The 25,160-nt window shown below is 46.8% G+C and overlaps 1 protein-coding gene across 3 annotated transcripts in view; it reads right to left on the bottom strand.

The window, feature by feature from the left end:
- Positions 1 to 25,160, bottom strand: part of LOC132206952 (uncharacterized) — a 259,139-nt gene that overhangs the window by 8,150 nt on the left and 225,829 nt on the right. For all 3 annotated transcript variants that reach the window (XM_059642063.1, XM_059642062.1, XM_059642064.1), the window contains 2 exons: positions 6,493 to 6,629; positions 4,552 to 4,711 (listed from right to left, as the gene is read on the bottom strand). In XM_059642063.1, coding sequence (XP_059498046.1) covers positions 4,618 to 4,711; positions 6,493 to 6,629 — 231 coding nt within the window. In that variant the 3' untranslated portion in view covers positions 4,552 to 4,617. The remainder of the gene's footprint in view (positions 1 to 4,551; positions 4,712 to 6,492; positions 6,630 to 25,160) is intronic.

Here is a 25,160-nt window from a genome sequence, read left to right as displayed (position 1 = left end):
CAACAATTCATCCCCTATTCCCCATTCCTTTGCCTCTGCATCTGCGCTCCCAGGATGAGGTATTCTATTCCTGTATATCTCAGATGTCCTCATTTTTCAAGGACCACAACTTGCCCCGCTCTGTGGTTGATAACGCCCTCGACCGTGTCTCCAGCATTTCCTGCAACAAATCCCTCTCACCCCACCCCGCAACAACAACCAAAACAAAGTCTCCCTCGTCCTAACGTACCACCCCACCAACCTCCGGATACAACGCATCATCCTTCGAAACTTTCAGATTCTCTGGGAGGCTACGGAACAGGCGGCGGAGCCTTTGGCCTTGATCTTTGAATCCTCATTGTCTACAGGTTTAGTACCAGAAGGCTGGAGGGTTGCACATGTTGTGCCCTTGTTCAAAGAGGGCAGTAGAGATGACCCAGGTAATTACAAACCCAGTGAGCCTTCCGTCTGTTGCAGGAAAAGTTTTGGAAAGGATTATAAGAGATAGGATTTATCATCATCAAGCAAGCACCAATTTGATGGGAGATAGTCAACATGGATTTGTCAAGGGCAGGTCGTGTCTCACAAGCCTCATTGAGTAATTTTGGAAGGTGACCAAGCACGTGGATGAGGGTCGGGCAGTTGACGTGGTGGACATGGACTTCAGTAAAGCCTTCGATAAGGTTCCACATGGTAGGCTATTGGAGAAAACATGGAGACATGGAATTGAGGGAGATTTAGCAGGTTGGATTAGAAACTGGCTTTGGCTGAGGAGGCAACCAGTGGTGGTTGATAGAAAATATTCAGCCTGGAGTCTGGTTACTACTGGTTTGTCTCAAGGATCTGTTTTGGGACCACTGCTGTTTGTCATTTTCATAAATGACTTGGACGGAGGCATTGGTAGATCGGTTAGTAAGTTTGCAGATGACACTCAAGTCGGTGGAGTGGTGGACAATGTGGAAGAACGTTGCAAGTGACAGGTAGACTTGGATGAACTGCAGAATTGGGCGGAAAGGTGGCAGATGGAGTTCAATGCGGATGAATGTGAGGTGATTCACTTTGGGATGAATAATAAGAAGGCAGAATATTGGGTCAATGAAAAGATTCTTGCTAGTGTTGCTGTGCAGAGGGTGTCCATCTATGTCGATCCCTGAAAATTGCCATCCAGGTTGATAGTGCTGTGAAGAAGGCTTACGGTGTTTTAGGTTTTATTGGCAGTGGGATTGAGATCCAGAGCAACTGTCCAAAAAGCTGGTGCGGTCTCATTTGGAATATTGCGTTCAGTTCTGATCGCCCCATTACAGGAAGGATGTGGAAGCATTGGAAAAGGTGCAGAGGAGATGTTGCCTGGTCCGGAGCGAAGGTCTTCTGAAGAAAGGCTGAGGGACTTGGGTCTGTACTCATTGGAGAGAAGGTGGTTCAGAGGGGATTTAATAGAGACATACAAGATGATCAGTGGATGAGACAGGGTGTACAGTGTGGGTCTTTTTCCGAGGATGATGACGTCAGCTTGTATGAGGGGGCACAGCTAAACAGTGAGGGATAATAGATTTGAGATAGAGGCAGGTTCGTTACTCAGAGTGGTAAGGATGTGGAACCCCCTGCCTGCCAATGCAGTTAGCTCAGCCACATTAGGGGCATTTCAACAGTCCTTGGATAAGCATATGGATGATAATGGGATCGTGTAGGGGTTTGGGCTTAGATTAGTTCACTGGTCCATCCACATCATCGCAATGAGCAAAAAAGCACACCGTTGTCTCTACTTCCCAGGAGGCTAAGGCAATTCCGTGTGCCCACAAGGGCAACTTTCACTGATGTACCACAGAAAGCATCCTATCTGGATGCATATCACAGCACGGTTCCTCTAGCAAAACAATCCCTAATTATTATGGCTCCTGCCTTTCTTCTTCCAGGCAGAATTGGTTCTGCTTTGTCATAACTAATTTGGGAGAAAATCCACGCTCAGTCTAAGTTAATTCTTCCAACAATTCAGATACCATGGAATACTGAGCAATGAGTTGAGAGCGCGCGAGAGAGAGAGAGAGCGGGCGATGAGGGAGAGAGCGAGAGAGCGCGAGAGAGAGAGATGGGCGAGAGAGAGAGATGGGCGATGAGGGAGAGAGGGAGAGACAGACAGACAGAATAGGTGACAGAATGTGAGTGTGTGAGCGCCTGCATCAGACAGTGAGAGAGATGTTGCTGAGGTGGAGATAGTTGAGAGTGTCGATCACCAACAATCTCTCCTGGTCCACCCAGATCGTCGCAATGGGCAAAAAAGCACACTAAATGTCTCTATTTCCCCAGCAGGCTAAGGTAATTTGGAGTGTCCGCAAGGTCAACTTTCATTCATGTACCAGAGAAAGCATCCTATCTGGATGCATGTCACAGCATGGTTTGGCAACAGCTCTTCCTAAGACCACAAGAAACTGCAGAGTCATGAACACAGCATAGTCCATCATGCAAACCAGCCTTCCATTCGTTGATTCCACCTCTACTTCCCGCTGCCTCGGGAAAGAAACTGACATAATCAAAGGCCCTTCTCACTCCACAATTACACTCTCTTCTCCCTTTTTCTGAAGGGAAGATGTAAAAAAAGTTTGTATACATGCGTGAAAAGATTCAAGAACAGCTTCTTCACCGCTGTTATTGGACATCTGAATAGGACACTGAAAAGCTTAAATCTAATTTTGATCTTGCTCTCTGTACATCTTCTCTGCAGCTGTCACTATGTTCCGTTTCACTAATGCGCCTTGTTTGATATCACCTGTCTATACTGCATGCAGAAGAAAACTTTTCACTGTACCTGGACACATGTGACTCAAATCAAGATAATAAAATGTGAGGCTGGATGAACACAGCAGGCCAAGCAGCATCTCAGGAGCACAAAAGCTGACGTTTCGGGCCAAGACCCTTCATCAGAGATGCTGCTTGGCCTGCTGTGTTCATCCAGCCTCACATTTTATTATCTTGGATTCTCCAGCATCTGCAGCTCCCATTATCTCTGACTCAAATCAAATTGACTGTGTGCAAGAGAGAGGTGAGCATATGATTGTGCTCAAGAGTGCAAAGACAGTGCATGAAAGTGTGTGTGTGCGCACGACAGAATGTGTGTGCCAGTGACTGTGCTTGAGAGTGTGTGAAAGGGAGTTAGCACAAGAAGGGAGTGTTACAGCATGCATGAGGGAGTGAGTGTGTCTCTAAGTGTGAGTGAGCTTGACAGCAAGTGAATTTGCAAACCTAAGTGTGTGAGGGAGAGATTTGTGGTAGTGTGGGTGTACTTGAGACTTGTGGTAGTGTGTGTGTAGTGTGTTTGTGCATGAGGGACAGAATATGCATGTGCAACATAGTGTGACTGTGAGCCTCTGTTGGTGCCTGTGAGTGAAGTGATGGGGGAGAACAGGGAGAGGAGAGATAAAGACAGAGAGAGAGAGAGAGAGAGAGAGGCAGAGGCAGAGGCAGACAGAAACAGAGAGAGACAGAGAGAGACAGAGAGAGACAGAGAGAGACAGAGAGAGACAGAGAGAGACAGAGAGAGACAGAGAGAGACAGAGAGAGACAGAGAGAGACAGAGAGAGACAGAGAGAGTGAGAGAGAGTGAGAGAGAGTGAGAGAGAGTGAGAGAGAGTGAGAGAGAGTGAGAGAGAGTGAGAGAGAGTGAGAGAGAGTGAGAGAGAGAGAGAGAGAGAGAGAGAGAGAGAGCGCGAGAGAGAGAGAGAGAGCGCGAGAGAGAGAGAGAGAGCGCGAGAGAGAGAGAGAGAGCGAGAGAGCGAGAGAGCGAGAGAGAGCGAGAGAGAGCGAGAGAGTGAGAGAGAGCGAGAGAGTGAGAGAGAGCGAGAGAGTGAGAGAGAGCGAGAGAGTGAGAGCGCATGAGAGAGAGAGCGCGCATGAGAGAGAGATGAGATGAGGAATTAGCAATGATGAGTGGTCAATACCTGGAGGCAAAAAAGAACAGTGTGTGAGTGTTAAGAGAAGCCGCTGGATGTAATATGGAGGCTATTGTTTTATTGGTTGTACTAAATGAAAAGCAAGTGTCACCTCTCAGTGTTAGGGGACAGGAGATGTGCATTAAGAAGGAGATATAGTCAGCCTTGTCAGAGACAGCAGACAAGTTGCAAATGCATAGAAACTGACATTAAAGCTTTCTTGTCAATGTGTAAAGAGGTGAGACAAATATGACGAGTCAATATTGTACCTTTGCGCTCGGTAAAATCATGGAATCATGAATCAGAGAACCCTTACAGTGTGGAAACAGGTCGGTCAGCCCAACATGTCCACACTGCCCCTCACAGCATCCCACCCAGAACCATCCACCTATAACTCACCTAACCTACACGTCACTGAACACCTTGGGAAATTTTGCACGGCCAATCCACAAACCTTGCACATCTTTTGACTGTGGGAGCAAACTCGAGCACCCGGAGAAAACCCATGCAGGCACATGGAGAATGTGCAAACTCCACACAGAAAGTCATCAAAGGGTGGAATTGAGACAGTGGTGTTAACCAGAGCCACTGTGCTCTATATTATGCGAATTCAGCTGCAAGCATTTTTTTTTAAAGAAGGGAAACTTACCATCGTCACAGGATTAGAGTGGTTTCAATCTTCTATCAGCTTTGAGAACCTGATCCATATCTGCCTTCACAAGGGCAAGGTGTTGGTAATGGTGTGAGACCGGTTCGTATACAGCAGCTCGCCATGCAAAAAAATTAACGGCACTTTCATTGCTTTTTTCCTAGGGGCATAACAGAAAGACAAGAACATGAAAAAATCCTGAAATCTTTCTCGAATTTCAATCTCAAAGGGACCATCCGTTCCTCAAAAGTCATAACCAAACTGAACATGGGCCTCCTGCAGTGCCACAAATGATGCCACCCCAAAGTTGCAGGAACAGCAACTCATATTCCGCTTGGGAACCCTGCAGCACAATGGACATGGCTGACAGCTCTGTCAACCACGAATGCAAGGAATGCTCAGTTGAGGAAGAATGCAGACATTTCGGAATCCCTCCAGCAGAAGATGATATCATTAGAACAAATGGATCTGTCTGGACAGTCCTGTTTGTAGATTTTGGGAAATAAGACTCTATTCTTTGTCATCAAGGATATGGTTGAGTCATCATATTCAGACTGAAGAGACCAAGAATGTGAGGCTGGAGAACGGGTGCAGAACCATGCCTCTCGGAATTCCTGTGCGGGTCTATGCTTGGCTTGGGCTACTACGGTTACCTTGTCGCAGTGTCCTCTGAGAGGCGTGATTCTCCACCCATAATGCAACCAACCAACAGATACAATTGGACCCCCACATACAAGCCCATACAGATCAAAACCGGAAATGACAGTACTCATGGTAACAGACTGGACAGTGTCAATTCCAGACAGAGTAGAATAACATCGTTTCATTGGAGGCTGTACTCATGATGTCACCGATCATGGTGACGAAACGTCTGAATGAGAAGAAGCCAGCTCGGCGAGCAAGTCCACAACCTCAATCAGAGAACTGGCTGTTTTGAACTAACTTGTTCAAGAGTTTCAGTTTTGATTTTGAATGTTAAATCTCTCCCACATAGGGATGGAGGATTACTGTTAACAGCTGCATTCCAACTAATTCATATCCAATCATTATTGTTTTGACCAGTCTTCGGGTCAGGCTCCCTCGGTGACTGAGTCTCCCAAATTGTTAAGTTCCCTCGTGAAAGACTCCCCTTCTTTACACACCCAACTAGATCCACCTCAGTTGGTACGAATTAAGCTGATTAAAAAGGATCTTTGTCTTGTGGATACCTTCCTATGTTTCAGAAGGAGTCAAGATAACTCAGGGTAACACGGTGACTCAGTAGTTAGTAACGCTACCTCACAGCACCAGGGACCCGAGTTCCATTCCAGCCTCGGATGACTGTCTGTGTGGAGTTTGCACATTCTCCCCTTGTCTGTGTGGGTTTCTGCTGGGTGCTCTGGTTTCCTCTCACAGTCCAGAGATGTGCAGGTTAGGTGGATTGGCAATGCTGAATTACCCACAGTGCCCACGGATGTCTAGGTTAGGTACATTAGCCATGGGAAATGCAGGCTGACAGGGATAGAGTAGGGGAATGGGGATGGGGATGGGTCTAGGTGGGATGCTCTTTGGAGGGTTGCTGTGGGCTTGTTGAACTGAGTGGCCTGTTTCCACACTGGGGATTCTAGAAAACTAGCTTCTCCTGAACTCCTGAGAGAGTGAGTTTATCAATTGCTAAATGCAAGAAGTCATAAGGCACCACAAATATGCACAAGTTAGAAACAAGAAATCAGCTCAAAAACCATAAAAGGTAAGAGGGATACGGATACTTCAGCCTTTGGATTGTTTGTGAAGAATAGAAAGTGGGATGTTTTGGCCACTAAGTTGGGCGATCCCCGTAATGTTGATATGAATTCAGCAGTTAATTTTGAGATTCTTGTTGAAATTCTTTTGACCTTGTTTCCCTTTTGACATTGCCCAGGTTTGCAGAGCTCAGAGCAAGAGATTTTCTTTTCTTCTTACCTGCAGCATCGGGCGATGAAATGGCTGTCCCAGAGCCGTGACCTCCGCAACTCCTGAGACCACACGAGCACATTCGCCCAGGAATACACACGGACTGATACGAAAGAACTATCGGGATAACAATACTCAGCGTGGTACTGGAAAACACAGCATGTACAAACAGAAAACAGCTGTAAATAGTGTCAAGAGGTGAAATCAAGTGATAAAGCTAAATTCATGGCTCTTTGCTTGCGTGCTCATTGTATTCAGAACAAAATCAACAAATTAAAGCACATTTCTAGGTTGACGGGCATGATTTTATAGCTATTACAAAGACATGGTTACAAGGAGATCAACACTGGAGCTAAGAGCGCAGGGCTATACGACATTCCAAAAAGACAGGCAGGAGGGAAAGTGACTGTAAGCGAAGAAATTAGTCTGAGAGCAAGAAACGATCTTGGATCGGAAGATGTAGAATCCAATTTTATTTATTTGTTAATGGGAGGAGGACATCACTAGCTCCGCAGTGTTTATTGTCCATCGCTAATTGCCCAGGGGACAGTTCAAAGTCAATCATATTGCTGTGGGTCTGCAGTCACATGGAGGCCAGATCATCTAAGGGTGGCAGTTTCCTTCCCTAAAGCACATCAGTGAACCAGGTGAGTTTTTCTGACATTTGGCAATCAATTCATGGTCATCATTATATTCTTAATTCATGATTTTCTTTTGTATTGAATTCAAATTCCACCATCTGCTGTGCTGGAATTTGAACACAGGTCCCCAGAATGTTATCTCAGTCTCTGAATTAACAGTCCAGCAATAATACCACTGGGCCATTTCCTCCCCCATCGTGGAACAAGAAAGCCTGTAGCTGATTCCCACTTGGGAAAAACAGTGAAGCAGGAGCTTCTGAAATGGGCGATCGCATCTCCTTACATTTTAAGACAGCCATGGATAATCAGGACCTTGTGGGAAGGGACGAAATTGGGGGAGGGAAAATTACATCAGTGTTAGGTAGGAGCTGAGCAGTATTAATTGGGAGGAGCTTTTATTGAACAAGTCAACATTTGATACGTGGGAGTTATTTAAAGACCTACTCTTCAGTTCAGAACTGGCCTATTCCAGGGAAGGAGGAATGACAAGGATGGCAATCTAAGGACATACGGACATAAGAAATAAAACAGGAGTAGGCCATCTGTCTCTTCCAGCTCGTTCCGCTGATCTTTTTTGCGGACTCAGCTCCACTTACCCTCCCATTCACCAGAACCCTCAATTCCTTTCCTGTTCAAAGATCTATCTGTTTTGGCTTTCAAAACATTCAACAAGGGAACCTCAACTGTTTCAGTGGGCAGAGAATTCCACAGATTCACAACCCTTTGGATGAAGAAGCTCATCCTCAACTCAGTTTTAAATCTGTTCACACTTATTTTGAGGCTGTGCCCCCGAGTTGGAATTTCGCCCATCAGTGGAAACAATTTCCGATCCATTTGTTTCATAATTTTGAAAGTTTCTATTAGATCACCCCTCATTCTTCTAAATTCCAGTGACTGCAATCCTAGTCTACCGCATCTCTCCCCATACAGCAACATTTTTAATTCTGGAATCAACCTCGTGAACCTCCTTTGCACCCCCTCCAGTGCAAGTACATCCTTTCTCAAGTGAGGAGACTAAAACTGTACAAACTACTCCACACCAAGCCTCACCAGCACCCTATACAACTGTAGCATACCCTCCCGATTTTTAAACTGCATCACTCTCGCAATGAAGGACACTATTCCATTTGCTGTCTCAATTACCAGCCGCATCTGCAAACTACCTGATTCAGACACAAGGCTGCCCAGCTCACTCTGCGGAGCAGCATGCTACAATTTTTCACCATTTAAGCAAGACTCCATTTTTCCATAATTGCTACCAAAATGGATACCCTCACATCTACCATCATTGGACTCCATCTGCTAGACCCTTGTCCATTCACTTTAACTTTCTTCATCCTTCCACAGATTTTCATTGTCCTCTTCAGACTTTATTCTCTCACTCATTTTAGTGTCATCTGTGAACATAGAAAAATACAGTGCAGAACAGGTCCTTCGGCCCTCCATGTTGCGCCAACCTGTGAACTAATCTAAGCCCATTCCCTCACACTATCCCATCATCATCTCTATGCTTATCCAAGGACTGTTTAAATGCCCTGAATGTGGCTGAGTTAACTGCATTGGCAGGCAGGGCATTCCACGCCCTTACCACTCTCTGGGTAAAGAGCCTGCCTCTGACATCTGTCTTCAATCCATCACCCCTCAATTTGTAGCTGAGCCCCCTCGTACAAGCCAACATCATCATCCTAGGAAAAAGACTCTCACCGTCCACCCTGACTCATCTTTCTCTGATCGTTTTGTATGTTTCTATTAAAGGCCCTCTTCGCCGCCTTCTCTCCAATGAGGACAGACTCGAGTCGCTCAGCCTTCTCTCATAAGACCTTCACTCCAGACCAGGCAACATCCTGGTAAATCTCCTCTGCTCCTTTTCCAATGCTTCCGAATTTGTCCCGCAATGGAGCGACCAGAACAGGTCGCACGAGCGTTTTGTGCAGTTGCAGCATGACATCACGGCTCTGGAACTCAATCCCTCTACCGATAAAGTCTAACATACCATATGCCTTCGTCACAGCACTATCAACATGGGTGGCAACTTGCAGAGATCTATGTACATGGACGCCAAGGTCCCTCTGCACATCCGCACAACCAAGAATCTTTCCATTGGCCCAGTATTGTACCTTCCTATTATTCCTCCCAAAGCGAATCACCTCACATTGAACTCCATTTGCCACCTTTCCGCCCAATTTTGCACTTTATCCAAGTCTCCCTGCAACATGCGACATTCTTGCTCATTGTTCACCACTCCACCGACTTTAGTGTCATTTGCAAACTCACTAACCCATCCACCTATGCCTGCGTCCAAGTCATTTATAAAAATGACAAACAGCAGTGGGCCAAAAACAGATCCTTGAGGCACACCACGAGTAACCGGACTCCAGGCTGAATATTTTCCATCAAACACCACTGGTTGCCTTTTTACCGAAAGCCAGTTTCTAATCCAAACTGCTAAATCTCCCTCAATCACATGGCTCCGTATTTTCTCCAATAGCCTACCATGTGGAACCTTATCAAAGGCTTTACTGAAGTCCACGTACACTACGTCAACTGGCCTTCTCTCATCCACATGCTTGGTCACCTCCTCAAAATGTCCATGACGTTTGTGAGACACGACCTGCCCTTGACAAATCCATGTTGACTCTCTCCAATCAAATTGTTGCTTCCGAGATGATTATTAACCCTATCTCTTATAACCCTTTCCAAAACTTTTCCTGCAACAACGTAAGGCTCACTGGCTGTAATTGCCTGGCTCATCTCTACTGCCCTTCTTGAACAAGGGCACAACATTTGCAATCCTCCAGTCCTCTGGTGTTAAACCTGCAGACAATGAGGACTCGAAGATCAAAGCCAAGGGCTCCGCCACCTCCTCCCGAGCTTTCCAGAGAATTCTCGGAAAAATCCTCTCAGGCCCAGGGGATTTATCTAGCTTCACACCTTCTAGAATTGATAACATCTCCTCCTTACTAACCTGAATCCTTTCAAGTCTAATCGCACGTATCTCAGTCGTCTCCTCGATGATATTCTCCTCTTCCTCAGTGAAAACAGATGAGAAATATTCATTTAGCACCTCTCCGATCTCTACCCGGTCCACACACAACTTGCCACTTCTGTCTTTGATTGGCCCTATTCCTACCCCAGTCATCCTTATATTCCTCACATACCTTAAGAAAACTTTACGGATCTCCTTTATTCTACCTGCAAATGACTGCTCAGGACCCCTCCTTGCTCTTCTTAACTCTCTCTTTAAATCCTTCCTTGCTCATCTGTAACTCTCCATCGCATCAACTGATCCATCTCATCTCAACATCACATAAACCTCGCTCTTCTGCCTAACGCGAGATACAATTTCTTTAGTAAACCACGGTTCCCCTACCTTATCACTGACCCCTGCCTGACAGGGACGTACCTATCAAGGACACGCAATATCTGTTACTTAAACCAGCTCCCCATTTCGATTGTCCCCATCCCCTGCATTTTGCTACCCCATTCTTTGCCTCCTAAGTCTTGCCCAATTATAATTGCCTTCCCCCATCTGTCAGTCTTGCCCTGTGGCATGTTCCTCTCCCACTCCATCGCGAAACTAAACGTAACCGAATTATGGTCACTCTCTCCAAAGTGCTCATCTACCACTAAATCAAACACCTGGCCTGGTTCACTGTCAAGTACCAGATCCAGTGTGGCCTCCCCTCTTGTCGGCCCTTCGACGTACCGTGTCGGGAAACGCTCCTGCGTGCATTGGACGAAAACTCATCCATCCGATGTACGAGAGTTACAGCATTTCCAGTCAATGTTTAGGAAGTTAAAGTCTCCCATAATGACCACCCTGTTCCTTTCACTCCTGCCCAGAATCGTTTTGCCAATCCTCTCCTTCAGATCCCTGGAACTTTGCAGAGGCCTATTAAAAAACTCCCAGCAGCGTGGCCTCTCCTCTCCTGTTTCTGACATCAGCCCATACCACCTCAGTAGACCAGTCCTCCTCAAAAGTTTTTTCAGCCTCCGTTATCCTGTCCTCGACAAACAAAGCCACATCTCCCCCTCTTTTCCCACCTTACCCGATCTTACTCAAAGATCTGAACCCTGGAACCTGCAACATCCATTCCTGACCCTGCTCTATCCATGTCTCCGTAATGGCCACAACATCGAAGCCCCAGGTACCTATCCATGCTGCAAGCTCACCTCGCTTATTCCGGATACTCCTGGCAGTGAAGTAGACGCACTTCAATTCAGCTTGCTGTTTGCCAGCACACTCCTGTGACACTGAGATCCTGTCCATGTCCTCTCTATTCTCTTTCTCCTGTGTACTGAAACTACACCACAGTTTCCCATCCCCTTGCTCAGCTAGTTTAAACCCACCCGAAAAGCACTAGCAAATTTCCCGCCCAGGATATTAGTGCCCCTCTGGTTCAAGTGGATACCGTCCTGTTTGTACAGGTCCCACCTTCCCCAGAATGAGCCCCAATTGTCCATGTACCTGAAGCCCTCCCACCTGCAGCATCCCTGCAGCCACATGTTCAGCTGAAATCTCTCCCTGTTCTTTGCCTCGCTATCACTTGGCACGGGTAACAAACCAGAGATAACCACTCCGTTTGTTTGAGCTCTCAGCTTCCAGCGGAGCTCCCTGAAATCCTGCCTGACATCCCTATCCCTCTTTCTACCTATGTCGTTGGTACCTATGTGGACCATGGCTTGGGGCTGGTCACCCTCTCCCTTCAGGACCCCAAAGACACTATCCGAGACAACACGGACCCTAGCACCTGGAGGCAACGCACCAATCGTGAGTCTCTTCGGTTCCAAACAAGCCTTCTATCTGTCTCTCTAACTATTCAGTCCCCAATGACTAACACTCTCCTCCTATACCCCCTTCCCTTCGTTGCAAGAGCGACAGACTCTGTGCCAGAGACCTGCACCCCAGTCAGTATTGAGGTAATGCCTCATCGTAAGGAGGTCAGAATTGACGGAGTGGCAGATATTTAGAGGGTCAGTACTGAGGCAGTGCACAACCGTCAGAGGGTCAGTACTTAAGGAGAACCCCATTATCAGAAGGTCAACACGAATGGAGAGTCACATCGTCAATGGTTCAGTCCTGAGGAACACTTCATTATCATAGGGTCAGTCCTGAGGCAGTGCTTCACTGTCAGAGGGTCAGTATTAAGGTTTAGAATTGAGGGAGTGCTATCTGATTATGTCACTCTGACAATGAGGCACTGCCTCAGGAATGAGCCTCTGACAATGAGGCACTTTCTCAGTTCTGAATCTCTGACAAGGAAGCATTCCCTCAGTGCAAACCCTCTGTATGGGCCCGATGTCAATGAGGCACTCGCTGAGTACTGACCCTCTGACAAAGTTCCAATAGCTTGCTACTGACCTTCTAATCATGTTTCCCCTCCCCCATTTCTAAATCTGTTACATTGAGGGCACTGCCTCAGAACTGACACACTGGCTATAAGGCAGTCCGTAAAGACTGACCCGCTGATCATGAGGCTGTCCCTCAGTTAATGATCCTCTAAATATGAGGCACTCCTGTAATTCTGACCGTCAGGAGCTACCTCAATGTTGACTCACTGATATAGAGGCACTGCCTCAGAATTGACATGCTGACGATGGGGCACTTGCTCAGGACAGACCCTCTGATAGAGCTGCAGGTTTGATATTAGAGCAGTGATGCACCGCGAGCAGGTCAGTATTAAGGGAGTGCCACACAGTCAGTGGACCAATATTAGGGGAGTGCCACACTGTCAGAGGATCACCTTAATGGAGTGCTGCACTTGTGGTGAGTGAGTACTGAGGCAGTGCAGCACTGCAAAGGGTCAGTCATGAGAGAAAGCTCCATTTTCAGAGGGTCAGCACAGAGGAAGTGCTTAATCAGAGAGTTATTTCAGAGAGAGTGCTGTATTGTCAGAGTTTCGCACTGAGGGAGTATCACACAATCAGAGGTCCAATATTAAGGAAACACTGCACTGTTGGAGGGTTGATATAAAGGGAGGGCTGCACTGTCAGACGGTTAATGATGTGGGAGTGCTGAAATATCACAGAATCAGTCCTGAGAAGTGCTGCACATTCAGAGAGTTAGTGCTGAGGGAGTGGTCTAATGTGAAAAGATTGATATCAAGGGGCACTGCCGAAGGATCAGTAGTGCATCACTGTCAGAAAAACAATATTGAGGGAGTTCTGCTGTGTCAGTGGGTCAATATTACAGGATTGCTACACGATCCACGTATCAATGTCAGACAGTCAGTCCTGAGGGAGTGCTGCACTGTTGGAGGGCCAATATTGAGTGTGTGCGACACTCAAGAGGATCATTTTGTTGGACTTGTGCACTGTCAGAAGTTCAATTCTAAGCAAGTGCCACACTGGCAGCGGGTTAATATGATGGGAGTGCTGCACTGTCAGACGGTTAAAGATGAGGGAAAGCTCATCATCTGACAGGGCATCACTCCCTTCAGACGAACCCTCAGGCGGTGCAGCACTCCAACAAGTTAGTTTCAGAGGCATGTTGTCCCATCAAATTGACCGTCTGAGACAGGAGCATGCACTTAATATCGACCGTCTCACAATGCTGCACTGCCTTAATATAGGCCCTCTGGCAGGGCGGCTCCCTTTCAGTACACACCTTCCAACAGCACAGCACTCTCCCATCATTGACCCTCTGACAGTGCAGTGCTCTCTTAATACCTAATGTGTCACACTGCTCTACACTGTTGGAAGGTCAATACTAAGAGTGTGCTGCACTGTTAGACAGTCAATGCTGAGCTAGTGATGCATGTGCGACATTCCCTCAATTCTTATCCCATTACAATGAGGCACTGCATTAGTATGGCCCTCTGACAAAGTAGCACAGCTTTAGAACTGACCCATTGATCATGAAGCTTTCCCTCAGTACTGGACCTCAGAGTGCTCCTCAGCCACAACACTGACTCTCTAATCCTGCAGTACTGTCTCAATTCTGACCTCAGTCCTGACCCTGTCACATTGACATTGCAGTTCTTCCTTACCATGGACACTCTGGCCATGGGACACCACTGTTGGCCCTGTTGCAGTGCAGAATTCACTGACACTCACCCTCTCCCATACCTTCAATACTGAATGTCTGATAGGACTGCGGGCAGCTGACTCTGACAGTGCAGCATTCTCTCAGTATCGACCCTCTGACAGTAATTAGGGGACTGCTGCATTGTCAGAGAGTCAGGACTGAGGAAGGGCTGCACTATCAGAGGGCAAATATTAATGGAGTTGTGCACTGTCACAAATTCAATATTAACAGAGGGCTACACTGTCAGAGAATCAATGATGACGGGGCAGTGCGTTGTGAAAAGACCTGTAATAAAAGGCATGCGGTCTGTCAGAGGGACTAAACGGAGAGCTTCACTGTGACAGGGCCAACATTAGTAAATGCTCCAGTCTCAGAGGGTCAATGTGATGGGAGAACATCTCTCTGACATTATCTTGTTGGCGGGTCAGCGCTGACGTAGTGCTGCGCCGTCCAAGGGGTCCGAGAAAGGGAGTGATGCACGACCAGGTCATCAGGGAGTGCTGAAGTGAGGGGGTCGTCAGCGATAAGTGGGTGAGCTCTGAGGGAGTGCAGCACAGTGTGGGGTCAGCACTGCGGGAGTGCTGTTCTGAGGGGTATCAGGACTGAAGGGGGTCAGCACTGAAGCAGGTCAGCGTTGAGGGAGTGCTGCACTGAGGGGTTCAGAATAAAGGGTATGCTACACTGAATGGGTCAGAAATGAGAGGGGGGTCAGCACTGAGGGAGAGCGGCACTTTAAGATGTTCAATATTAGTGTGTCCTGCACTGTGAAAGGGTCAGTATGAAGGCAGCACTGCAATATCAGAGAGGCAATGATGAGTGTGTGCTGCACTGCTGAAGGGTTAAATTTGAAGTGGTGTCCCACGGCCAGAGTGTCAATGGTAAGGGAGCATGGCATTCTCACAGTGTTATTGCTGAGAGAACACCAGTATGACGGAGGGTGAATTCTGTGGCAGAGATGCACCGTCAGAGAATCAGTCATCAGAGAGTATGCAGTGTTGGAGGGTCAGTACTGAGGGAGTGTTTCACAATCGGAGCGTCAGTTGTCTGGCAGTGCTGGAAAAGCTCAGCAGGTCTGGCAGCATCTGTGGAGGCAAAAACAGAGCTAACATTTCGGGTCCAGTGACCCTTCCTCAGAACTGTTCTGAGGAAGATCCCCAGTTCTGAGGAAGGGTCAATGGACTCGAAACGTTGAATCTGTTTTCTCCTGCACAGATGCTGCCAGGCCTGCTGAGATTTTCCGGCAACTTTCTTTTTGTTCCCGACTTACAGCATCCGCAGTTCTTTTGTTTTTTATGTCTGGCAGTGCTTGTTTGCTTGTGACCTTCTGAAAGCACAGCACACCCATAATCTTGGCCCTGTGACAGTCCAGCACTCCCTCAGTACTGATTCTCCAACAATGGAGCATTCCTTCAATACTGACCACCAGCGCAGCACTTTATTTCTGAGAGTCGTCTGGAAGAAACTACCTTTGCTTACCCTGAGACACAGGGAGAGCAAGTGCGTATTCTGCAGGTGACTCAGGATGTATTGTAACCTTAACAAGTCAAACAGTATTTCAGATTAGTTTATAATTAAAGATTATTCTAACTGTCTTCCTGGAAAAGTACAGTCCCTTCAACACGGGGCTGATACTAATACACTCACTCAGAAGTGACCCTCCAGCAAAGCAGCCCTGCCTCAGAACTGACCCTGTGACAATGAGCTACTCCATCAGCAGTGAATCTGTAATCACGTGGCACTCCCTCAATTCTGAAAACATTACACTGAGGCACTCCTACAAAGGCCTCTGCGTTTTAGGGATTATTTACAGTCATCCCTGTGTTTTACAGGTTATTGAAGGGGTCACTGTTTTCGGGTTTATTTTCACCCTCCAATCTTGCAGCACTCCCTCAATTCAGGCGTGTAGCAGTAATGTCTCCAGACTGAATCTTGACAAGTGTTGCAAACCCTCAATTCTGATCTGCTCAAAATGAGCCACTGACTGAGTATTGGCCTTCTGACAAAAAGTCACTTATTCAGAACTGGCCTTCTGACAATGTGACACTCGTCCACATCTGACCCTCCAGCAATGAGGTACTGCCTCAGAACTGATCCGCTGACAGTAAAGCACTGCCCCCTCAGTTCTGACCCTCTGACAGAGCTGCAATACTTCAGGACTGAACTTCTAATCATCTTGTACTCCATCAACTCTGAATCCAATGCACTGAGGTACTGACTCAGTATTTACAGTCTGCTCCTAATACACCCTCAGAATTGACCCTCAGGCAATGTGACCCTGCCTCAGAACTAACTCTGTGACAATGAGGCACTTACTCAGCGCTGAATCTCTAATTGTGTAGCACTCCCTCAGTTTTTCGGCACTCCTTCCAGACTGGCACACTCTCAAGGCTGATCCTGCAGCAATGAGGAATTGCCTTACAACACAGCCACCAACAACAAGGCCCTCTTTAGGACAGTGTCTGATAACGAGGCACTCACTTGGTTCTCAGCCTCTGACAATGAAGCACTTGCTCAAGTCTGACCACATTAAAATGAGGCACCCTCAAACTGATCTGAAACACCTCAGTTTCGACCTTCTGATGGCTCTGAAATGCCTCACTTTATATCCTCTGACCGGTCTTTTAATTCTGACACAATTCCAGTGAAGGTCAGCCTCCGTGCTGACACTCAGAATACATCACTCCCTCTGACAGTGTTGTACACCCTGAGCATCACTGACAGTTTCAGCGTTCCCTTAATATGGACCAACTCACAATGCAGCACTCCCCTGACATGATTATTTATATTGACGATCTGACAGTACAGCCCACCTCAGTGCTGACCCTCCGACAGCGCAGCATTCCCTCATTACTCACCCTTTGATACTGTAGCCCAGCTTTGGTAATGACACTCTGACAGTGTCACACTCCCTTACTATCGGCCCTTCAACAGTGCAGCACTCCCTCAATGATGACACCGTAACGATGCAGGATTCCCCCAGTCCTGGCTCTGCAACAGTCAAGCATTCAATCAACACTGACCCTCTGTTAGTGCAACACACCCCTAATATTGATCCTGTGACAGTGCAGCACTCCCTTGATATTGGCCTTCCGACAGAGTGGCACTTTCTTGGCGAAGACACTCTGACAATACAGTTTTCCCTCATTGCTGATCCTCTGGCAGTGCAGCATTCTGTCATCACTGGCACCTTGCCAGTGGAGCTACATGCTTCTTATTGACCCTCCACAGTGCAGCACTGCCTCTCTACTGACTCTACAACATTAATATCGATCCCCGAACGGGAGGTTCTCTTTCATACCCACCCCCACAAAGAGAAGCCCTCCCTCATCTTTAACCCTCTGACAGTGCAGCACTCCCTTAATGTTAACCCGCTGCCAGTGTGGCACTCCGTTACAGTGCAGAACTCCAACAAAGTGATCATCTGAGTGATCATCGCGCACACACTCAATATTGACCCTCCAACAGCGTAGCCCTCCCTCAGAACTGACCGTCTGACATCCATACACTGATAGTGTCGCAATTCTGTCATGTCGACCCCCACTGACGCAGCAGAACTCTCTCAATATTGGCCTTCGGACAGTACTGCGCTACTGATCCTTCGGCGGTGCCTCTTGATATCAATCCTCTGACATTATAGCACTCCCTCAGTACTAACTCTCTGAACGTGCAGCACTCTCTCAGGTCTGATTCTGCGCTATTTCAGCACTCCCACGTCATTAACCCTCTGACAGTGCAGCACTCCCTTTATGTTATATTATATTTATCAACCCTCCAACAGTGCACTATTTCCTTAATATTGGACCTCTGATTGGGCAAGCTGACAGCATCTCATGTTCTTTATCGACAGAGAGTCAGTTCTGTGGTAGTACCTCATTGTAATGGGTCAGAGTGGGTCTAATCAGTCCAACCCCAAACCTAACCGCGGCTTCAGGCCTAAGCCGAGCCTCAGGCCTAACACTCACCCTCAACCTAAGCAGAAGCCTCAGCCCCAAACCTAAATGTGGTCTGAGCTCTAACCCTAACCATAGACTCAGCCCTAAGCCTAACCTCAGCCTTAACCCAAAACCTCTCCCGAGCCCTACCCCGAACTCCAAACTTAACCTCATTAGTCACCCTAACACAAGTCTCATCCCTCACCCTAACTCTACCCTCATCCAAAACCTCGTCCAATCCTCACACCGAACCCCTAGCCTTGGTCCTAACCCAAGCCCTAACCCTCGCCACCCTCTCACGCTAACCCTCAGTGTTAATTAGTGAGTACTGAGGTATAGTGACAATAGTTCACTCCCACTATTCTGATGCTCTGCACTGTCAGAGCATCAGAATAGTGGGAGTGAACTATTGTCAGACTGTCGATACTGAGGCAGTGCCTCATGAAAGAAGGGTCAGAATTGAAGCAGTGCCACACTAACAGAGACTCAGTACTGAGGTACTGCAACAGCGTCATAGAATCTGAACTGTGGGCGTGCATTATTGTCAGAGGGTCATGATCTGAGGCAGTGTCTCCTTGTGAGAGGGTCAGTACTGACAGAGAGCCTTCCTTGCCTGACGGTCAGTACTGAGGCACTGCTTCTTTGTCAGGGGGTCTGGAGGGATAGTGTCTCATTGTTGGTCAGTCCAGTGTGAGGCAGTAGCTCATTGGTGGAGGGTCAGTCCTCAGGGTGGGCGGATGATGTGGAGGTGCTGGTGTTGGACTTGGGCGGACAAGGCTGAGTATTGACACTCTGCTACAAATGCACTCTCTCGTTCTGACCCTCTGATAAAGGCAAACTCCCTAATTGCTGACACTCTGCCAAGTAGGCACTGGCTCCAACAGACCCTCTGACAATCGGCCACTGACCCTCTGATAGAGCTGCAGTACCTCAGTGAGGCAGTGGCACTCCTTGAATTCTGATCCCATTACAATCAGGCACTGCGTCAGTACTGACGCTCTGCCAAAGAGGTACTGCCTGAAAACTGATCCAATGACAATGAGGCACTCCATCAGGACTTACCTCTGACAGTGCTAGATTACCTCTGTACTGACCTTCTAAAACGGGTGGCACTCCTTCAATTCTGACCCCCTTACAACATAGCCCTGCTGCAGTGCCGACCCTCTGACAACAATGCATTCTCTGAAGCCTGATCCCCTCAAGATGAGGTCATACTTCAGTATTAACACTGACAAAGAGTCACTTCCTCTATATTGACCCTCTCATTGTGCGGCACACCCTCAGTTCTGATCTTACGACAATGGGGCACTTTTGACCAGCTGACAATGGTGCTCTCCCTCAGTTCTGACACCTCCACAGTTCTGCACTACCTCTGTACTGACTCTCAGTACTGACCCTATTCTGATCCATTACAATGAGGCGCTGCCTCACTTGTGGCTGTATAACAATGATGCACTCCATCGATTCTGCGCCGCACACAGTGCTGTAATACTTCCGTACTGCCCTGTAATTGTGTGGCACTCCCTTAATTTTGACCCCCTTACACTGAGGCTGTGCCTCAGTATTCACCTCTGAAAATAATGCACTCCTACAGATCTGGCCCTCTCATGCTCCTGCAATAACTGAGTTTTTATCAGCTCGTCACGTGGTTAGCTTCAATGCTGATGCCATTACACGGAGGCAGTTTCTCAGAACTGACCTTCTAACAATGGCACTCCCTTCGGACTGTCAGATACAGCCACACTACCTCCGTTTTGACCCTCTCATCACGTGGCAGTCCCTCAATTCTGAACTCCTCACAATGAGTCGCTAACTCAGTACTGACCCTCTGACAAAGAGGCACTCCCTTAGGGCTGACCTTGCACCAATCAGATACTGCCTCACACCAAACCCTCTCGAATAATGAGGCACCGCTTCAGTACAGACCCTCTGACAAAGACGCACTGCCTCAGAACTGACTCTCCAGCTATGGCGACCGGCCACAAAACGGACCTGCTGACACTGAGGCACTTCCTACCATCTCGAATCATGTGGCATATCTCTAATCCAGTGGCCCTCTCTCAGTTCTGTCGCCATTGCATTGAGGCATTCCCTCTTCGTTGATCCTCTGAACTCCCTCAAGACTGACCATCCACCGTTGATGCACTACCTCAGATCTGACCCACCGACAGTCCTACAATCTGTCACCATTCCATGTAGCATTCCAGCAATTCTGACCCCATTTCAATGAGACGCTGTTTCAGATGGTCACTCTGAAAACGAAGCGCATTCTCAGGACTAAATCTCTGAAATTAAAGCACTTCCTCAGTACTAACTCTCTGGCAGGCAAGTGTTGGGGGTTAGGTTAGGGCTGAGGTTAGACTTGGAGCTTAGGCGAGGGTTGGGGTTGAGGCTAAGCGTTAATTGGGGCTGTGTGTTACGGTTCATTTTAGGGCTGAGGCCATAGCTAGTGGTAGGACTGAGGCTCACTTTAGGGCTGAGACTAGATGTTCGGTCTGAAGATCAGCATTAGGGCTGAGGGTAGGGAGGGTTTACGCTGAGGATAGGGTTAGGGTTAGGGTTAGGGTTAATGCTGAGGTGAGGGTTAGCCTGAGGCGAGCGTTTGTATGGGTTTAGGGCTGAGGCTGGGTTTAGAGTCAGGGTTCGGGCAAAGAGACGCTGCCTCAGAACTGACCTGCTGACAATTAGCCAGTACCTTAGGTACTGATGAGCTCATAAAAAGGCCCGCTCTCAGCACTGACACTGCAGCAATCAAGTCTTGCCTCACAACTAACTCACAAAGGGCTCATAATTGAGCAAGTGCCGAATGATGAAAGGGTGCGGACTGAGGTGTTGCACAACTGTCAGAGGGTCAGAACTGAGGGATTGCATCATTATCAGATGGTCAATACTGCAGCAGTGGCCCACTGTAATAGGGTCAGAAAGGTCATACTGAGGTCTTGCAAGATAGGGTCGGAACTGTTGGAGTGATTCATTATCAGAGGGTGGGCACTGAGGCATTGAAGCATTGACAGAGGATCAACACACTGTCTGTATTGAACATGTGGCAATAATGTTCTGACTCCATAACATCAAGGCACTGCCTCAAAACTGACCCTTAATCCTGACCCTCGCACAGTGCTGCATTGCCTCAGTCGTGATGCTGCATTCGTGTGGTACTAGCAGTTCCAACCCCATGAATAGGATGGGCTGAAGGGTAACATTTCTTGATATTTGAGAAATGGTTGACTTTGAATGAGTCCTGTCAGCATTCCTGTTTTACAGTTAATTTTATTTCTGTAACTGGTTTTTTTCTTTGCCAAGTCGTTTGTTACACCGGAGCAGAGGGAGCATTTTGTTCCTCGGCACTGGACGTCATCTCGGAATGAGACCGCGAACGGTGCCAGGAACAACCTCAGCCTCCAGGCCAGCCGTTGATCGAGGGGTCCCTCACGGCCACAAGAACATGAGGCTTATTCTTTTTTACTCTCTACTTGTTATTCTTTTTAATTACTCTTTCTCCATCTTTTATTTCCTCAATAAATGTTCATCTTTCAGAAAATTGGCAAGCATTCCTTTAACTGCACTTGATAGAATCACAAAAGAACCACTTCGATGCACGCTGTCATCAAAAACACACCATTATTTTGAGGCACTGCCTCAGCATTGATCCTCTGACAATATCGCACTCCCACAGATTTGACCCTTTGACAACGAAGCAAGGCCTCGGTATTGAAGCTCTGACAATGCTTCAATCCCTCAGTTCTGACCATCTGACAAGGAGGCACCTTTATTTCTGACCCTCTCACAGTAGCAATATCTCAGGACTGACCTTCTATTTGTATGGCATTGCCTCACCTTAGAATGAGGTGCTGCCTCAGTCTTGCCCTTCTGACAATAATGCACTCCCACAGTTCGGACCCACTCATATTGCTGCATTTCCTCAACACTGACACTAAAAATGTGTGGCAGATCTTTAGTGCTGATCCTTTTACAAGGAAGCATTGTCTCAGTATTGACCATCTGACAATGATGAACTCTCACAGGGGTCAGGACTGAACCCCTGTCAATGAGGCACTTCTTCAGTGCCCGCACTCATTATTCGCCTTCTGACAAAGCTTCAATACCTCAGTACTGACCCTCTCACAGGGCCGATCTTCTGTCAAATCTAGAGAATTAATACAGAGGAGGTGTCTCTTTTTAGAGGGTCTGCCTGAACTCTTGGTTGAAGTGTTCAATAAATTGCTACAACCTGAAAGAAGTAATTCTTCCCTGAATTAATAGGCAACCAATTTGAAAATGTGGCCTCTGGTCGTAAAATCTTTCACAAATGGGAGTAATCTCTACGGATATACACTAACAAGCCTCTTAAGAATCTTAAATGTCGAAAACATAAGATTTTTTTCAATCTTATAAACTCCAATGAATGTAGCCCAACTTTCCTAAGCATAGCAATCCCCTCTGCCATTTCCGAAATCAACCCAGTCAACATGAGGTGTTCGGCCTCCGCAGCACTCGCTCTGTGGCCGTACATGACTTCTAAGTTACCATCCTGCTACTACGATTCTACTTCTATTTACGATGCAGTCCTCTGTCCATCCGAACATACCACCCTTGAACACACGGGCTCTTTTCTTTTGAGACACCTTATGAGCTGTACCTTATCAAATGCTTTGTTGAAATCTCAATGTACTACATCAACTGGTGGTCCTTCGTCAGTAATGTTTGTTTCCTTCTCAAAGCACTGTAGCAAGTTTGTCAAGTATTATTTCCCCTTTCTGAAAGGATGTTAACTCTGTAGGATGTTATAGCACACTCAGTACCCTGTTATTTCATCTTTCATTGCCGGCATGAACATCTACCCAGGTTGACCTAAATTGGCAACACTTGCTTACTATTTTGTCCAAGTATCTTTGTAATAATGGTGTTATGTTCACAATCTTTCAATCCTCTGAGAATTTTCCACAATCTAAGGATTCTTGGAAGATTATCATCAGTGCCTCCATTGTATCTGTAGCTGCGTTGTTCAACATGAGAGGATACAACTCATCATACCCCTTGGATATTTTCTGTACTGATTGGAGTTATGTTTGGAATTCTGTGCAGTGACATTCACTTTTCACAGTTTGCTAAATACTACCAGGAACAGAAATTGTGATCCAGCTGCAACTAAACTAAAGCTTTCAGCACACAAGGAAGTGTTTCAATTCAATATGAACCTCTTAACTCCTGAAAAGGGCAACACGATTTGCCTCAGTCCATAAATGTTCTTTCTCCAACATCCTGAGATGCATTATCCGTATTTCTTCAAATTTACCACAGAATCTGTTTCACTCACCCTTTCAGCAATACGCAGAACAACAAATCGGCATTTTTAGTCCCCCTGTAGCCTCCGTTGCACACGTGCATTGTTAGATGATTATTTATTTGTGTGCCTGCTTTTTTGCTCGAATGGATAAAGGTAAATTTCTGTTCTTTTGTCATCAGAACTCTTGCCTCCTCACTCTCATCTTCCTTGTTTTATCCTGTGCTGGAATATTTAATTTGTTGACATATCTGAAATATGTTGTTGAATGGATCGGGTTTTGTAACATTGCATTCCCCATAGACCATCTACCGATATTGTTGCTTGTTCTAACAGTTATTATCTCGCAGAGTGGAAAATGCAGTTTGAAAGCAATGGAACGTTATCGATGAAGAAGTTGATGCATAAATTGCTGCGATCTTCTAAACTACAAACTCACCTTCAATTGTTTCTCGGTCAGAGCATTATGCCGGCGCAAATGAATCGTGTTCTCAATGGGACTTCCAAAACCATGGAATTGAATTTGCATGTTGATTTCTTCTTCCCTCTTCAGAAATGCAAAGTAGTATCGTGATGAAGCTTCCAAGGCGATGATTGTGTCCTTCAATGAACGGAAAAGTGACTTTTAGATTCATGGAAATATTTCACTACTTCTATCGACATGAAATGCAAACATTCTCCCTGCATATGACCCAGTCTCATTTTATCGTATCTTTCTGATTTTACACGCCATGGGATAATCATTGCAGTGTAACAGAAATGTTGATCATGGAAATTTATCACTGTTTTCATAAATAATGGCAAATTTTCAACATCTTGCAATTGTATGAAGGCTCAGTCTCATCACACCTCGCCTGCTACACAAAGACATTCTTACACTGCTTTCAATGTTAGGGCTGAAACAAAACACAATCATGACACAAATGCATCAACACACTACTTTCAATAGGATCTGATATCCTTGCCAGGCACTGGAGGGGTTGCGGAGACTGGTGAGTGGACAAAGTCGTTCCTCTGTTCAAGCAGGAAAACAGGGACTTTCCAGGAAACTGCAGACTGGTGAGTGTCTCATGTCTCAAAAGTATGGGCTAATAAGGGACAGCCAGCATGGCATTATGCGGGGCAGGTTATGTCTTACCAAGTCAGTTGAAGTTTTCACGGAGGTGACAAGGGTGATCAATTCGGGTAGAACAGTTGATAACATATACATGGATTTTACGAAGGTTTTCAACAAGGTTCCTCATGGTATGCTCATCCAGAAGATTAGGATCCATGAGATCCATGGTGACTTGGCCTGCCCATATAAGGCAGACGGTAGCGGTGGAAGGCTAACAAAGATAACACAGTATAGGGCTGGAGGAACACAGCAGGCCAGGCAGCATCAACAATGTCAGCTTTCCTGTTCCTCTGATGCTGCCTGACCTGCTGCGTTCCTCCAGCTCCACACTTGGTTAACTCTGATTACAGCATCGACAGTTCTTGCCGTCTCAGTGGTGGAAAGCTGTTTTTCTGGCTGCAGCTCAGTGACGAGTGGTGTTCCGCATCGATGTGACTTCTGCTGTTTGTGATATATGTAAATGACTTGGTGGCAAATGTAGACAGGGGATTAGGAAGTTTGCAGATGATATAAGGACCAATGGACTTGTGGGCAGCATGGAAGGTTGTCAAAGGACACAGCAAGATACAGACCAATTGCAAACTCGAGCGGAGAAATGGCCGATGGAATTTAATCTGGGCAGGCATGAGGTGTTGCATTTTAGGAGACCAAGTGTTAAGGAAAGGGATACACAGTT

This window comes from Stegostoma tigrinum, chromosome 44 (assembly GCF_030684315.1).
Source record: "Stegostoma tigrinum isolate sSteTig4 chromosome 44, sSteTig4.hap1, whole genome shotgun sequence".
Classification (NCBI taxonomy): domain Eukaryota; kingdom Metazoa; phylum Chordata; class Chondrichthyes; order Orectolobiformes; family Stegostomatidae; genus Stegostoma; species Stegostoma tigrinum.
Note: the sequence above shows the minus strand (reverse complement) of the source record. Positions and strands in the feature narration are given on the sequence as shown.